The following is a 15,000-nucleotide window of genomic DNA, read 5'->3' on the forward strand; positions in this document are numbered from 1 at the left end:
TAGGTTTTTAGCTCAGCTACTCAGTTGCATGCTGATGTACTGACGCTCACACACTTCCTGTCAAAAGTAGAATCAATTTAAAAATACTCCCTCCAACATACACAGCCCTGAATGGCATAGCATCGGACTACCGTTGGGATTTACTTTTCCCATGCTGCCCATCAAGAACTATTTGATCTCAAGATGCAGGCCTTCTCGTAATTCCAAGAGTGCTAAAAACTATGAAAACAGAGCCTTTGCTATCGAAGCCCCCTCCTTTCGAATAATCGTACTTCCTCTATCCAAGAGGTGGACACCCTCTCTACTTTCGAGTCTTGGCTTAAAACTTTCTTCTTTATTACTCCCAATAGTTAGGAATAGTGTGCAGGGGTCCAGCACTCATTGAAGAGCCTTTGGTGGAAAGGGCTGCCTTTGCTGTTGCCTCTCGGAAGTTGGCCTGCCGGACCATCTTCGTGATGGTGTTGGACCAGCATGCACCATTCCCTGCTGTAGGCCTAGGGTCTGTTCGAAATGCTTTCAAATGCTGTCTAACGTGATATCTCACTGGACAGCAGGGCATCGTGGACTGTTCAAAACTGTTATTCTGTCTTTTCCTGTTCTTATTCTTGTAAGATAACTTTAAAATAAGACCCGTCTCTAAAAAGACTTCCGCATAGAATGCGCTTGTGTTTCCTCGCTCATGGGTCCTCTGGCCTCCCTCTTCATTCTTCTTTTAAAGAAAGACTGGCAAGATTGCCAAGGCCTTCTCATTGGTCATGCCACCCATCTTCTCATGTGTCACGCCACGCATCTTCTTCCTCCTATCTCCGCTATCTCTCTGATGTCTGGCTACTGTAACATGTTGTTTTTAATCTCTTAACTTAACTCTCTTCTCTCTCCCTATAGTAGGATCATTGGCCGTGACCACTGTTCTCCACCATTATAACCCTATGTTTACGTATACGTATACGTATACGTATACAAGACAATCTATTAGAATACCTATTTTCATTCTCTCAGTGTGACCTCTTTCTTCCCCTCTCACTTTAGACTCTTCACTGCAAGAAGTTGCTGTTCCCTGCTTCCTATATGTATGTATGCCAATATGATGTATGTCTGAAGTATTAGCTTGATCTATGCATGAATTATCTGCCTGCCAGCTTATCTTTTCTCACTTCTCTCACCCGCTTCTATCCCTCTTCCGGGCCGGCTTCATGCAAATGGGTCACCCCACTGAGCTGGGTTCTGCTAAGGTTTCTTCCTGTTTAAAGGGAGTGTTCCTTGCCACCGTCGCCTTGTGCTTGCTCTAGGGCAGACCTGGGCAAAGTGCGGCCCAAGGGCTATTTGCGGCCCGTTGGCTGTCCCTGTGCGGCCCGCGGAGGTCAATTGTAAATTAGTAATCAAACGTAAATACCTGTACTTATTATACGGCTCTTCAGAATGTTCCAAAAAGTTCCGTTGATTTGAATGGGCCATCCCAACGTTGGCAGGTCTGTAAATTCACTGCTGCGAAATATGTATGACTGCTGTCATTGGCAACGGGTTTTGTGCTTCTAATTCACATCTTTCATATCATTCCGCAACGCAAGTAGTCCGGTCATTTAACGTAACTGAAAGTCATTGAAACTTGAAGTCAGAAGGTGGGTTGCTTCGCATTTGCGTGAAGAACTAAACGGCAACAAAATCCTTAAAAAGAGGTATTTTGGAGAAATGTCTTCTATTGTTTTGGCAAGTAACCGTATAACAAGCGGGATATTTTTTTATTTCCGTAGGCCTACATTCGTGTGTGTGGGCGTGCCTGCGACCATTTGCGCTGATAGAAATTGATATTAATTTGTATACTTATACTATTGCATTGCAAGCTTGCTCTTGTGTGTGTGTGTGTGTGCCATGTGTATTGATCGTCTGGGAACACCTTTAATACTGCAAAAACATGCTCATTTTCAAAATCGTATAGGTGAATGTTGATTAAATAATGTTGCCGTTTTTACTATGCCTGCAGCAATTTTTTTTGATAGCCTAAATGTAACATCTACTCTTACCAGTAGCAGTTAATCAAAACCATACAATTGAATGTTTTTTTATAAAGAGATACAACTTATATTGAGCAGAATTGAGTTCAGCCTATTAGTCCGGCCCTCCGCAACAGTCCCACTATCTCATGTGGCCCCTTGGGGAAATTAATTGCCCGCCCCTGCTCTAGGGGGTTTAGGTCTAAGGCTCTGTGCGGTTGGAGACAATGTCTATTGTTAATGGCGCTATGTAAATAGATGGAAATTCATTGAATTGCATGCGGATACCTCTTAGTCCTTTCGGACCTCTGCCGCCAGGTGCACCTCGGCCTCCATGCTCTCCTCGGTCTCCAGGATCGCCAGGCACACAGTATTTTCCTACAGGACACACACACACACACACACATACACACACACAATCTTATACGTGTTACCCTTATCTACATGGTACATTGATAAACTACTATGGAATGTTTCTGTAGACTACTATGGAATGTTTCTGTAGACTACTATGGAATGTTTAGGTAGACTACTATGGAATGTTTCTGTAGACTACTATGGAATGTTTCTGTAGACTACTATGGAATGTTTCTGTAGACTACTATGGAATGTTTAGGTAGACTACTATGGAATGTTTAGGTAGACTACTGTGGAATGTTTCTGTAGACTACTATGGAATGTTTCTGTAGACTACTATGGAATGTTTCTGTAGATTACTATGGAATTTTTCTGTAGACTACTATGGAATGTCTCTGTAGACTACTATGTAATGTTTCTGTAGACCATGCACATGACATTGCGTGTGGCTAATTTAGAATATTACTACACAGCAGTGAATACTGGTGTATTGCATGCGTAAAACTGAGTCAACTGAGTTATGCTTCAGTAGAATAGTTGTCAGTAGGAATTGGTTTGGGTTTGAAGAGGAGGCTCACCACAAGCTAAGTCAGAACCATACAGCAACACAGATCATGAGTCACGCGCTGATGATCTCATGTCGTGGAGGACACACAATGATGACGTCACACCAACATGCAGATCAGACAGAACATGGGTCAGCACACAGGACAAACCAGAGGGTAAACAACAAACAATCAGAGGGTAAACAACAAACAACTAGAGGGTAAACATCAAACAACCCGAAGGTAAACAACAAAGAACAAGGGGAGAGCGATGGTGGGGGTGGATGAGGTAGAGTCTGAAGGAAGGAAGGATCAGAATCAAACTGATCTTAAAAGTGTGAATGTTTTTAGAGCATGCTTTTGCATGTTTGGTGTACATCAAGCATGACAACATTGTGGAACAAGCAGGACTGTCACAGTTGGGACCGACCCCTCGAGTTCCTGAGCTGAGTTTTTCCTTCCTGAGCTCCCTATTCCGCTCCACTCTGTGCGACCCTTACCCCTCCATCAATCCACTCCGGATTTTGCCTGGACTTTTCACATCCTGGTTTCTCACACGCTCTGCTGCCAACACGCCTGAGACTGGCTAATTCATTAGTCTTTGTATTTAAACCCTGCCTTGTGATTCAGTCTTTGTGGGGTTATCCTACCTTCAAGTCACAGTTTATGCATGGTCTGTCTCTGCCTCTGTCTCTGCCTCTGCCTCTGCCTCTATCTCTGCCTCTGCCTCTGCCTCTGCCTCTGCCTCTGCCTCTGCCTCTGCCTCTGCCTCCGCCTCCGCCTCTGCCTCTCTGGATCTAGCACTATTGGTGGATAACTGTATTACTTCTGATTCCTGCCTGATCTGTGAGTGCATTTTCATGCTCTGTGTTAACCTGCTCTGTATCGTCTCTGACTCTTGCCTAGTCATTGTTTTGTGAAACTCCTGCTCAAGACTAGTATCTGAGATCTTTGGAGGAACCTGTTTTCGCCTGCTAGAGTTTTCTTTGGTTGGGTCCGAGTCTGCACCTACGGCCTTTGGGTCGTGCCAGGGACAGTTATAATTGATAATCCTTCCTTACAGTTATAATTGATAATCCTTCCTTACAGTTATAATTGATAATCCTTCCTTACAGTTATAATTGATAATCCTTCCTTACTGTCTTACTTCCAATACCTCCTCGGATCAGTTCTCTCCAAAGTGTGAATGTACACATTGTGTTATGTAACAAAATCCCCATACGGCGTCAGAAAAGTATTTGTTCACAGCACATGACAAATGATATAGTAACATTTGTCCATTTCAGTTGGTTATATCTGGATTTTGTCTGTAAATACATAACGCATGCACAGAGGAGGTACATTCAACAAACACATTCAACACCAAACACTTTAACCACGTCTTTGGCACTTAGACAAAGTATACTGGGTACAGAGACGGGAGATTGAGAGAGAAAAGGGGGGAGAAGGAAAGAGAGTTTGGTCCCTAGAAACTCCTTACCCGCGGTGCCAGGGGGCCCTGGTGGCCCTCTGGAGCCGGCCACACCACGCTTTCCTGGTTCTCCAGACACAGTGTCGCCTGATCTGCGACCCCGTTCCCCCTTCTCTCCTGGGGGCCCTGATTCTGGTGCATAACCTGGTTCTCCCATAGGACCTGAGACACACACACACACACACACACACACACACACACAAAAGAAGAAAAGCAGAAATGGTGAGAGTGAAATACAAAAAAGTTGATGGAAAGGTGTGGTTGGTGATCCTCAACATCATAAGCAAAATGGTCTCTGTCTCTCTCACAGCAAGAACAAAAGGGTCACTGGTCCATGTATAACATACTTAAATGATAATAGCAATATTGCTCCACTATTGTAGTATACCTAAAGAACTCACACATTCATCACATGCCTTCAGACACACAGACATACGCAGTGAACAGAGACACAGATGAATGCATGTGCAAGGAAACGCACACACACACACACACACACACACACACAGGGATAGAGGAAGAGAGAGAGAAATAATGGTCACTTACCTACGATAGGAATGCCTTTCTCTCCTGGAGGTCCATGCATCCCCATCTCCCCAATGTCCCCCGTTGACCCAACCGGGCCAGGAAACCCGGGGTCCCCCACTAACCCTGATGAACACACACACACACACACACACACACATGTACTGAAACACAGACATCAACAAACACAGATCTATACAAACAGGATGTTGTGAATACAGAAGAACATACATAACGCACATATTTACTAGGACTGGGTATTGGCACAGATGCGAGGGAACGAGACAAAGAAAGACACAGATAAAGAAAGAGTGATAGGGAGAAAGAGACAAAGAAAGAAAGAGAGAGAGAGAGAGAGAGAGAGAGAGAGAGAGAGAGCCTGTTACCTGTGAAGTCAACTTGATTGTAAAAAGTTTGTCCCTTCGGCCCAGGGTCTCCTCGAAAGCCCTGTAAGACACTGACACTCAGACCCACCCTTCCTGATTGGACACGTGCTTGTACTTTGTGACTATTTAAATTGACAAGGCCATGCACAGTGGGCAGGAGGTCTTGGGCTGCTGAGATCCCCTGTTCCCTCCACAGATCTCTTAAACAATATTATATGGAGATGGTCTGTTAAACTCTCTGTGGTAGTTGAGTTGAACACTTGATTATCTGTGATATGTTTGACTTATACTTTATTATCATGGATCCCATGTCTATACTCCTCTTGGTAAACAGTTATGACATAGCATGCCTTACAAAATTGATGAATTTGATTATTTGCTCTGAAATGTGACTGCAGGATCTCAACTATCCTTGTCAAGTTTCATTGAATTTGTGTGAACAGTGCCCCCTGGTGGTGTTGGCAGCACTATCACACCAATTGGCAAATACACGAGTTGAGAGATTGGTCACATACTGCTGTGCAAATGTATGATGGGGTGATTCCTATTATCATTATGATTTTGCGTCAAGGTAAGAAATAAAAAGAGAAGCAGTATTGCAGTGTATTGCTACAGTTCAAGAAAACATCAATGCCATACGCGTGTGTTGCAAGTGTGTGATGCCATGCAGGTCGGAAACAAACCCTGGGTCCAGGTGTACCAATGAGTCCAGGTAGACCAACATCACCAGAAGGGCCCTGCAGAGGAGTGTAGGAGGACAGTGATGTCATATCACACACACACAATAGATTCATAAAATATACATTTCATGGAAAGCCAGTGTGATCTCTCTGAAACACACACACACACACACACACACACACACACACACAGACACACACACACACACACACACATGTCACACACACACACACACACACACACACACACACACACACACACACACACACAGAGAGAGAGAGACACACACACACACAGACACACACACAGAGACACAGACACACACACACTGTGACCTACCATAAATCCAGGGTACCCTTGTAGGCCTAGACCCCCCTGACGACCCTGAAAAAAAAAATTCATAGCTGAGTCATTCCACGCCAAACGTGACAATTTAAGGAAAATTCCCCACTCGACCATCTCAGATTTGGCTGAAAAAAATTCAAGGTTGTTCATACACTTCTTAATAGGTATAGTCCCAGATATTAGCTTACTCCCAATAGTTTTGTCACAAAAATATATTTTAGGGGAGAGGGGGTGCCTGTACTTAAGACGCGTTTTTAGCAGCGTTTTCTGAAGAGCCATTTTCAAATTGCTATTACTAGAAAAGTATTCAGGCTAGCTCCTTCAAACTTCTAGGCTTAAAATCTGATACCACTACTTGAAGAATATGGACTTCCAATGGTGTGGCTTGGGTATATCATAGTATTCGGGGTGCTTGAATTTGCTGTTGTAGCATCTTTGAAGGCCTGTGGAAAGCTCAATGTTAAAGCTAGATACTTGATATTATACACGGACCTTCCTATGTATGCTCTGTATATTGTATTAAAAGACTGTCCCTATGTGATGAATAGTCTGAAAGATATTAAAGCTTGAAAATGGATGAAAATACATTTTGTGCAATTTTTGGCATGCCTTAGGGAAAAAATTACAGCATTTATCAACATGAAACTAATTGTTTTGAAAAGATTAAATATTTGTTCTTAACATATCAAAAATGTGTGATGGTGATCTGCCTCATTTTCTCAAAATATGTTTTGGAAAATATGGGATTTTTGTACACGCCCAGCATTCAATGGCCTATGGAAGCATATTCAAATGGTAACAAAAGGTACGTTTATGACACAGAGTTTTAACTGCGTTTGTGTATAAAATCTGTGTATAATATCAAGTCTCTAGCTTTAACATTGAGCTTTCCACAGGCCTTCAAAGATGCTACAACAGAGCGTAGAGTAAAATTTTCGAGGAAATTCAAGCACCCCGAATACTATGATATACCCAAGCCACACCCTTGGAAGTCCATATTCCTCAAGTAATGGCATCAGATTTTAAGCCTAGAAAGTTTGAAGGAGCTAGTTTAAATATTTGTCTAGTTACAGCAATTTGAAAATGGCTCTACAGAAAAAAAAACGTCTTAAGTACAGGCACCCCCTCACCCCTAAAACATATTTTTGTGACAAAACTATTGGGAGTAGAGAGCTAATATTTGGGACTATACCTATTAAGAAGTGTATAAACAGCCTTGAATTTTTTCAGCCAAATCTGAGACGGTCGAGTGGGAGCCATTGTCCCACTTGACATGGAATGACTCAGCTGTAAATTGTGGTAAAGTGCTGTAAAGTGTGTGTTTGTGTGTGTGTGTGTGTGTGTGTGTGTGTGTGTGTGTGTGTGTGTGTGTGTGTGTGTGTGTGTGTGTGAGTGAGTGAGTGAGTGAGTGAGTGAGTGAGTGAGTGAGTGAGTGAGTGAGTGTGTGAGTGAGTGTGTGTGTGTGAGTGTGTGTGTCTGTGTGTGTGTGAGGCTCCCTTTTCTTTTGATATGGCCCTTTCCACTTCACAGTACACATCAAGCATCATCTATTGTGGATGTGATCAAGAGTGCAAATACAGTTTTTTGGTCTACCAGCCAAAGTAGATGGACTGCATTATATTCAGATTTGACCAGCAAGTCAGTTTTTTACCCAGCCACTTTTATAATTGGAGTATACACAATACAATACAATACAAACAATTAAGACTTCATTAAGTCAATGTTTGTTGCTGTGTGTATGTGTTAGGGGTGTGTGTCAGCTATGCGTCATACTCTGTCTCCGGGGTAGCCACGGACACCTTTCTCTCCTTTCTCTCCCGGAGGTCCAGTCAAACCCTTACAGGAGGAGATGTATCCAGATCACACACTTACTCGCCAAGAACACGTGTACAGCCATCACATACATTGACAAACAGAAATGAATGCACACAAATGCACACACACACACACACACACACACACACACACACACACACACACACATACACACACACACACACACACACACACACACACACATACACATACACAAACACACACACACACACACACACACACATAACAGACACACACACACACACGCATACACAAACACACACACACACACAAACCTACCGATGGACCATTCGATCCAAATCCCCCTCTGGGTCCTGGATCTCCCTGAACAAGTACATAAATAGATTAGATTGGATTAAAAAAAAATAAAAAATCATCAGTTGGTCAAGTAGTGTGTCTGTCACTTCTGACATTTGTTGCATTTATGAAAAGGTTTTATTCCTCCCCTCTCCTGTTTCTCCTCTTCTCTCTGGTCCAGCTCACCTGCTCTCCTTTCTGATAATAATCTTCTGGACGCTCCACCACTTCAAATGGACCTGGGGGGCCCTGGGGTCCGCCATCACCCTATACACACACAACAGTGTTGAAGTAATTAAATAGCTGTATATACTACATATATACCACACATTCTCTCTCTCTCTCTCTCTCTCTCTCTCTCTCTCTCTAACACACACACACACACACACACATATATTACATACAGCTTACCAGTAGATAGTGTACAGCCTACATTATAGCTAAATTAACTCCTAAAGCCCCAGACCCAGTTACATCAATGTTACTGTTGCCTGGCAGTGGTACATTAGGTTTAGCCATCAGATAAGTAAACATCTGAATAAAATGTCATCAGAAGTCTACAGAGCCATGTCATCAATACATAAGCACTTACATTTTGTAAAAAAAACAATGAATATATGGAGATTCACACACGCACACACAAACATATACATACATTCTACAGAATGATGCACAGACATATACACACCTCATCGCCTTTGGTTCCAGGTAAAGATCTTCCATTGTCACCCTTGGGGGAGAGAAAAGGAGTCATAATGCACAAACATGGCCGTGGGGGAAAGGGAAGAGATTGTGGTGTTGTATCAGTGCAAAGGTTCATTCAGTGGACCTTCGTGGCTGTTAGCATAACTCTGGTGAGGCTGGTGAGCCCCAGTGGGCTTTAATGTGGATGAGTATGGGATGTGCCTACAGACCTATGAGGCCCTGTGGTGTACTTACAGACTGACCCCGCCTGCCAGGTTGACCAGGAGCTCCCTGTTTGGGAGTAAAACACAAGCAGGGAGTGTGAGAAAGAGAGATGAATAGATACAACAGCATAGAAAGTGAGAGACATGAACACTTTCACACAAGATATGTGGAGACGTGAGACGCATTTCTACAATTGTGTGTGAGTGCGAGCAAGGGGTGAATAGCCTCGGGCCTCAAGACACTAGAACAAACTAGAACAATCTAGAACAATCTAGAACAAAGCCCCGATTTGGCTGATGGCTCCTGCTGTATTGCTCTAAAACCCACCCATACTTGGTGCAAACACATTCCATCCATTTCACAACATTGGTATTGTCAAAAAATGTCAAGATACATAGCCTGTAATAAGAGTTCACTGTGCCACGTAACAAATGGTTAGATGCACAGTTTAGAAGTCTCACCATTCAAATAAAACATGTTTAGCATGTAAATCACCTTAAGCTATCCTCAGTTAGCCAAGTGTGTTACACAGTAAGGTAAAGTTACAGCTTCAGTTGTTTAAATTAGTAAGTATTAAAGCATGTCACGGGCCAACATCACATGCTTATCGTTTCTTGCAACAAACTAGTGTTAAAAATCATACATATTGAATCTGATGTTAGAGTATCACTATTATATGGAGTTTCTGGAGCCGCCAGGTAGGGGGCTACTTTCTGCTGGACTATTCAGTAACTTATTTGCTGTCTTGCTTTCTCTTGTGTTGCACTTGCTTGATGTTTGACTGTGTTATGAAAGTTGTTGACTTGCTAGTTGGTCATAAACAAAGTAAGCAAATTTCAACGGGTTTCGCTAAGTTTAGCCCGATAGTAGAAGTAATGATATGGTAGCACTTTCATTAGGGAAGCCTTAATCAAGCCAGCCTGTACAGCATGACTTATGCTGTTACTTAATAGAAAGAGGAGAGAGAGAGATAGAGAGAAATGGAAAACGAGAGAGAAGGATGATGAGAGAGCAAAAAAAAGAACTTACATCGATTCCATCTGGACCCACTGCCCCTGATGAGCCTGGCACACCTGAAAGTCCATAAGTGCCCTAGAAACAGACAGAAGCATTTGATGAGTGCGAGTGCACTTTTCTAGTGTAAGTGTAGATATATGTACACAGCAAATTTTCATGTGTGTGTGACAGAGATTGAGAGAATAGATATCCACCAATCAAGCCGAATACTCACAGGGAGCCCAGGTAATCCATCAAGACCAACGTCTCCCTGTCAAACACATGCAACGGTTAGCAGTTAAGTGACAAATCAGATGTACACAACACTCAGACTTCCATTACTTAGGATCGCCATTCTCTCCACTCTACTTCAGTTCTGTGCCTGTGGCATTCTACACAGACAGACAGGATGGCAGCTACAGTACTGTTGTATGCTCATGTGTTTTGTGTAGTTTTTTGTGTGTGTCTGTGTGTGTGGCTGTGTGTGTGTGTGTGTGTGTGTGTGTGTGTGTGTGTGTGTGTGTGTGTGTGTGTGTGTGTGTGTGTGTGTGTGTGTGTGTGTGTGTGTGTGTGTGTGTGTGTGTGTGTGTGTGTGTGTGGAACTGACAAGAGTAGAGCCTGGTTTCTGAGGTGTGTTGATACTGATTCACTTACTGGGAGGCCAGGGTTGTAGGTGATTTTGAACGAAACGTCACCCGTCTCTCCTTTCGCTCCTGGAAAACCCTGTGGGGAGGGAGGAGAGGAGAAGCTCAAAATGTAAGCGTTTTAACATGCAATCATTTCCCCACTAGAGGGACTCCCAGCTAGAGTGCGGACTGTGCAGACTGTGTGGACTCTTACCGCTGACCCTGGTAAGCCATCTTGTCCTGGGATGCCAGGGTATCCGAAGTTACCACGGGTTCCATTACAGCCATCCAATCCTGGCAGGCCGGGAAGGCCACCTGGCCCTGGGTGACCCTGAGACACACACACACACACACACACACACACACACACACACACACACACACACACACACACACACACACACACACACACACAAACACACAGACACAAAATGTCTTATCATGGTCGTTGGTATGGTCAGTAAAGTAAAGTCTGAAAAAGCTCTAATCATTACCATAACTACACTACTGTCTAAGAGAGCCATGAGAGTTTCCCATTGAACTGAATTGCTCTCAAAAATATCTATACCCGCAGACTTACACCTGTGTTGGGTGATACAGAAGTAAGGGTGCTCTGCTATAGTCTAGTACTTGGAGGTACCTACTTATCTGTACACAGACATGCATCCATCCCTGATACTCAAGAGAGAGAGCACTGGTACTCACATCCACACCATTTAAGCCAGGAAATCCTCCCCTACCGGCACTGCCCTGCAGAGAAGAGAAGAGTATTCAGACTTTATGTGATTGTTTATGTAAGTGCATGCAGTTATTATGGCTTCCATTCATCTCTCAGGCCATAGCAACACAGGTAGGCATTACAGTGGTAATAGTGGTGGAAAAACACTTTTAGTCAAGCAAACACATATGAGGGAGGCTGACCATCACAGTCTATGGCAAAATATAATACAATTCTGAAAACAGTAGCTGTCATAAACTAGTGTTTATGCAAGATGCTGTGTGTACATGAGTGTTTAGCTCACTCCTATGCATCCCTTATGTGTGTGTGTGTGTGTGTGTGTGTGTGCGTGTGCCAGAGTGAGTGTAATGTTTAGGGTTAGGGTTGTGTGTGTATTGGGTATAAGCGCTTCACCATATCTCCTTTCAGACCAGGACCACCGACGTAGCCCTCGTCACCACGGTGACCCTTTTCACCGGGAGGGCTTTGGGGACCTGGAAAGCCAGGGGGTCCCTGAGGACCCTGTCTTCCTAGAGCACCAGGAGCACCCTGGAGGGGGTCAGACAGATGGAACAGACAGACAGACAGACAGACAGACAGACAGACAGACAGACAGACAGACAGACAGACAGACAGACAGAAAGACAGACAGATAGACAGTGAAGGAAGGATGGAGGGAAGAAAAGAGAACGATGTAAGTGGTGTATGGAATGGTGTTGTATGGGTCGGGGCAATGCAGAGAGGAGATGGTTAGAACTGAACAAATGCGGCAAATTTGGTTAGAAGCATGTTTCTGTTTTCAACCAACATACAGTATTACATAGTCTGAATGTAAATGTGAAGCTGCTTCACAGAAGCAGTTAAACCAATGAGGCCACAGGTCTCATGTATGTGTCTCCCCCTGCTGGTCATGGACAGGCACTTGTTCACTTTACAGGTAGCCTAAGTACTGGTAGATTGAGGTTATAGATGTGTAATTACTCAGACATGTGTTATTACCATGTTACAAATAGCAGAGGTTTATACTAAGAAGCTTTTGCAAGACTTCTTTCATTTGTAAAATGAACACCCAAAACACAAAGATCTGACAATACTTGACATGTAAAAACACATGTTCATGTCCTACTTGCTAGGTGGTAGTTCTGATTGCCTCTACGCCTACACATATGAACCATGGTTAATGACTGAAAAAATAACCAGGTACATTAAATTAAGTGAGTTTCAATTAATCCAATTTTAGAAAGGCTAAACACTTCTATACTCTCTTGTTGATGAGCATATAAGATGTCTTAATGTGTTGTGTATGTACTGTAATTGTGTTGCAAATCCTACTGTGATGATGAAATGTAGGTATGTCTGTTGCATATGTTCTGTGACAAGTGATGAATACTTCACTTGAACCCTCTGTCATAAGGTCCATATAACTGTGCCAGAAACACGTGGAGGTAAATGCTAGGTTCTATCATATATTTTCATGGTCAGTTGTTTCCAGTGACATACATGTGTGGCATTACTACAATTGACATAGCAACTTAACTCCGCTGCGCGTCGGGGTCCTGTTCGTCTCGTCTGGATTTATTTTCCTATACTGACCAGCGTACTATACATTATCCCTTACAGGTGACATAGGCTGTTATGCCATTATTCTGTTAACATTATGACACATGCTATGACAAATAACATTGCACTTTCAATTTCATGCTGACCAATGTGTATTTATACATGTATGTGTATAGTCATCCTTATTTTCTAACATTTCTTCTGGATAATATTGATCATTTCGATCACCTTACATATCTGTGTCAGAATACAGTTATGCCTGGAATCCCTTGATTAGCAAAATGCCTCTCATACTGTTCAATTTTCTTCTTCAGCAGTATGTCCTGCAGTCACAGAAGATGCCCACATGGTGGTGCTAGAGAGCTTTGCAGCAGCAATGTGTACGAAACACACAGTTGGTGCAAACAGGGACAAAACTATGCAGACAGTTAGATGTACAGATAGTGTGTGTTTAAACTAAACTGACTAAATGTGTTTGCCATTCTCCATCCAGTCTATACTCAAGCTGTAGCTATACACCTGAACATCAGCACTGCCATGTTGACATTCAGCACGCTCATCAATACATTTTAATTAAGGGCTTTCTCCCTCCAGCTATACTGCCACCTACAGACTGCAAATACAACTGCAGTTGAGTCTTGCATTTGAAATCAAGACTCAAGAATATTCTGTGATCCAGATAGGGTTTGATTTTAATACTAAATGGAAGACTTCAGGTGAGTGTGTGTGTGTGTGTGTTTGAAAGTGTGTTTGCAGTGTGGTGTGGAGTGTATGGGTGTGTACATGTGTGTGTGCTGATATGTATATGTGTGCTTGCTGCGTGAGAATGAGAGAGGGGCCTGTCTCTCTAGGAGGGTTGAACTGTGAGAAATTTGTGAATGACTTTTCAGAAAGAGCTTAGGCTAACACAACAGAAGCTGTCGGGAACATGAACACAAGATATGTGTGGATAACACACACACACACACTTCTCATGAGCTGAAGGAAAGTTAGAATAAGGATAATGATAGGTTTTCACACAGCTGGTTTGAGACAGATTCTGCTTGCTTCTAATTAAAATACCAGAGGCAGCTATTTTCTAGAAAACTATCACTCTTTACACACACACACACACGTGCACGCGCGCACACACACACACACACACACACACACACACACACATGCACTCAAATAGAGAGAGAGAAAGAGATAGAGAGAGAGAGTTCACCCTCTGAGGTCAGTTGCCACAGACATATATATATTTTTTATTTGAACTAATGCTAATCTCATTTGCACTCTTCAGCCTACCCATAGATACACACATACACACAAACATTCTAGTATGTGAATTTACTTAAGGCAAGCTACTTCAATAAGACCTGACATTGAATATACACTCATATACAGATGGCAGTGGCATAGGCCTTAAACATGTATGGTAAAGTATGACAAGTACACACACACTCCCTCAGGTAAATGGAGGTGAACTGTTGTCATGAGAAGCATATATGTCGGTGTATGAGAGGGGTGACCAATCTAGTCTGCGAAGTGTGTGTGTCTATATGTGTGTGTATGAGTGTGTGCACAGTCATCAGTGTGTGTGTGTGTGTGTGCTGGAGCGTGTGTGTGTGTGTGTGTGTGTGTGTGTGTGTGTGTGTGTGCTGGAGCGTGTGCCGAGTGCTTGTGACAGAGGCTGATCTCCGTGTGCGGACAGCTTTGAGAGAGAGCGCAGCGCTGTGATAATTGCTAAGACCCCCGGATCCCCCTCCACATCAACC

At 43.1% G+C, this 15,000-nt stretch overlaps 2 protein-coding genes and 1 long non-coding RNA gene across 3 annotated transcripts in view; all 3 read right to left on the reverse strand.

Annotated features, from left to right (window-relative positions):
* Window positions 1–4,984, reverse strand: part of LOC116221917 (collagen alpha-2(VIII) chain-like) — a 7,099-nt gene extending 2,115 nt beyond the window's left edge. The window contains exons 1-4 of the mRNA XM_031574120.1: window positions 4,911–4,984; window positions 4,374–4,526; window positions 2,927–2,932; window positions 2,280–2,369 (exon numbers count right to left, since the gene is read on the reverse strand). Coding sequence (XP_031429980.1) covers window positions 2,280–2,369; window positions 2,927–2,932; window positions 4,374–4,526; window positions 4,911–4,956 — 295 coding nt within the window. The 5' untranslated portion in view covers window positions 4,957–4,984. The remainder of the gene's footprint in view (window positions 1–2,279; window positions 2,370–2,926; window positions 2,933–4,373; window positions 4,527–4,910) is intronic.
* A 290-nt stretch (window positions 4,985–5,274) lies between these two features.
* Window positions 5,275–6,363, reverse strand: LOC116221793. The gene is made up of 3 exons (XR_004164272.1): window positions 6,296–6,363; window positions 5,959–6,012; window positions 5,275–5,336 (listed from the first exon to the last, which is right to left on the reverse strand). It is a non-coding gene; the product is annotated as an uncharacterized LOC116221793 (long non-coding RNA).
* A 1,704-nt stretch (window positions 6,364–8,067) lies between these two features.
* The window catches only part of LOC116221918 (collagen alpha-6(IV) chain-like), a 21,762-nt gene continuing 14,829 nt past the window's right edge, over window positions 8,068–15,000 (reverse strand). The window contains exons 5-15 of the mRNA XM_031574121.1: window positions 12,098–12,232; window positions 11,671–11,715; window positions 11,180–11,296; window positions 10,947–11,062; window positions 10,575–10,610; window positions 10,373–10,435; window positions 9,374–9,409; window positions 9,123–9,164; window positions 8,621–8,701; window positions 8,417–8,461; window positions 8,068–8,137 (exon numbers count right to left, since the gene is read on the reverse strand). Of these exons, the coding sequence (XP_031429981.1) occupies window positions 8,131–8,137; window positions 8,417–8,461; window positions 8,621–8,701; window positions 9,123–9,164; window positions 9,374–9,409; window positions 10,373–10,435; window positions 10,575–10,610; window positions 10,947–11,062; window positions 11,180–11,296; window positions 11,671–11,715; window positions 12,098–12,232 (723 nt within the window). The 3' untranslated portion in view covers window positions 8,068–8,130. The remainder of the gene's footprint in view (window positions 8,138–8,416; window positions 8,462–8,620; window positions 8,702–9,122; window positions 9,165–9,373; window positions 9,410–10,372; window positions 10,436–10,574; window positions 10,611–10,946; window positions 11,063–11,179; window positions 11,297–11,670; window positions 11,716–12,097; window positions 12,233–15,000) is intronic.

The sequence above is a fragment of the Clupea harengus genome, chromosome 9 (genome assembly GCF_900700415.2).
Source record: "Clupea harengus chromosome 9, Ch_v2.0.2, whole genome shotgun sequence".
NCBI lineage: Eukaryota > Metazoa > Chordata > Actinopteri > Clupeiformes > Clupeidae > Clupea > Clupea harengus.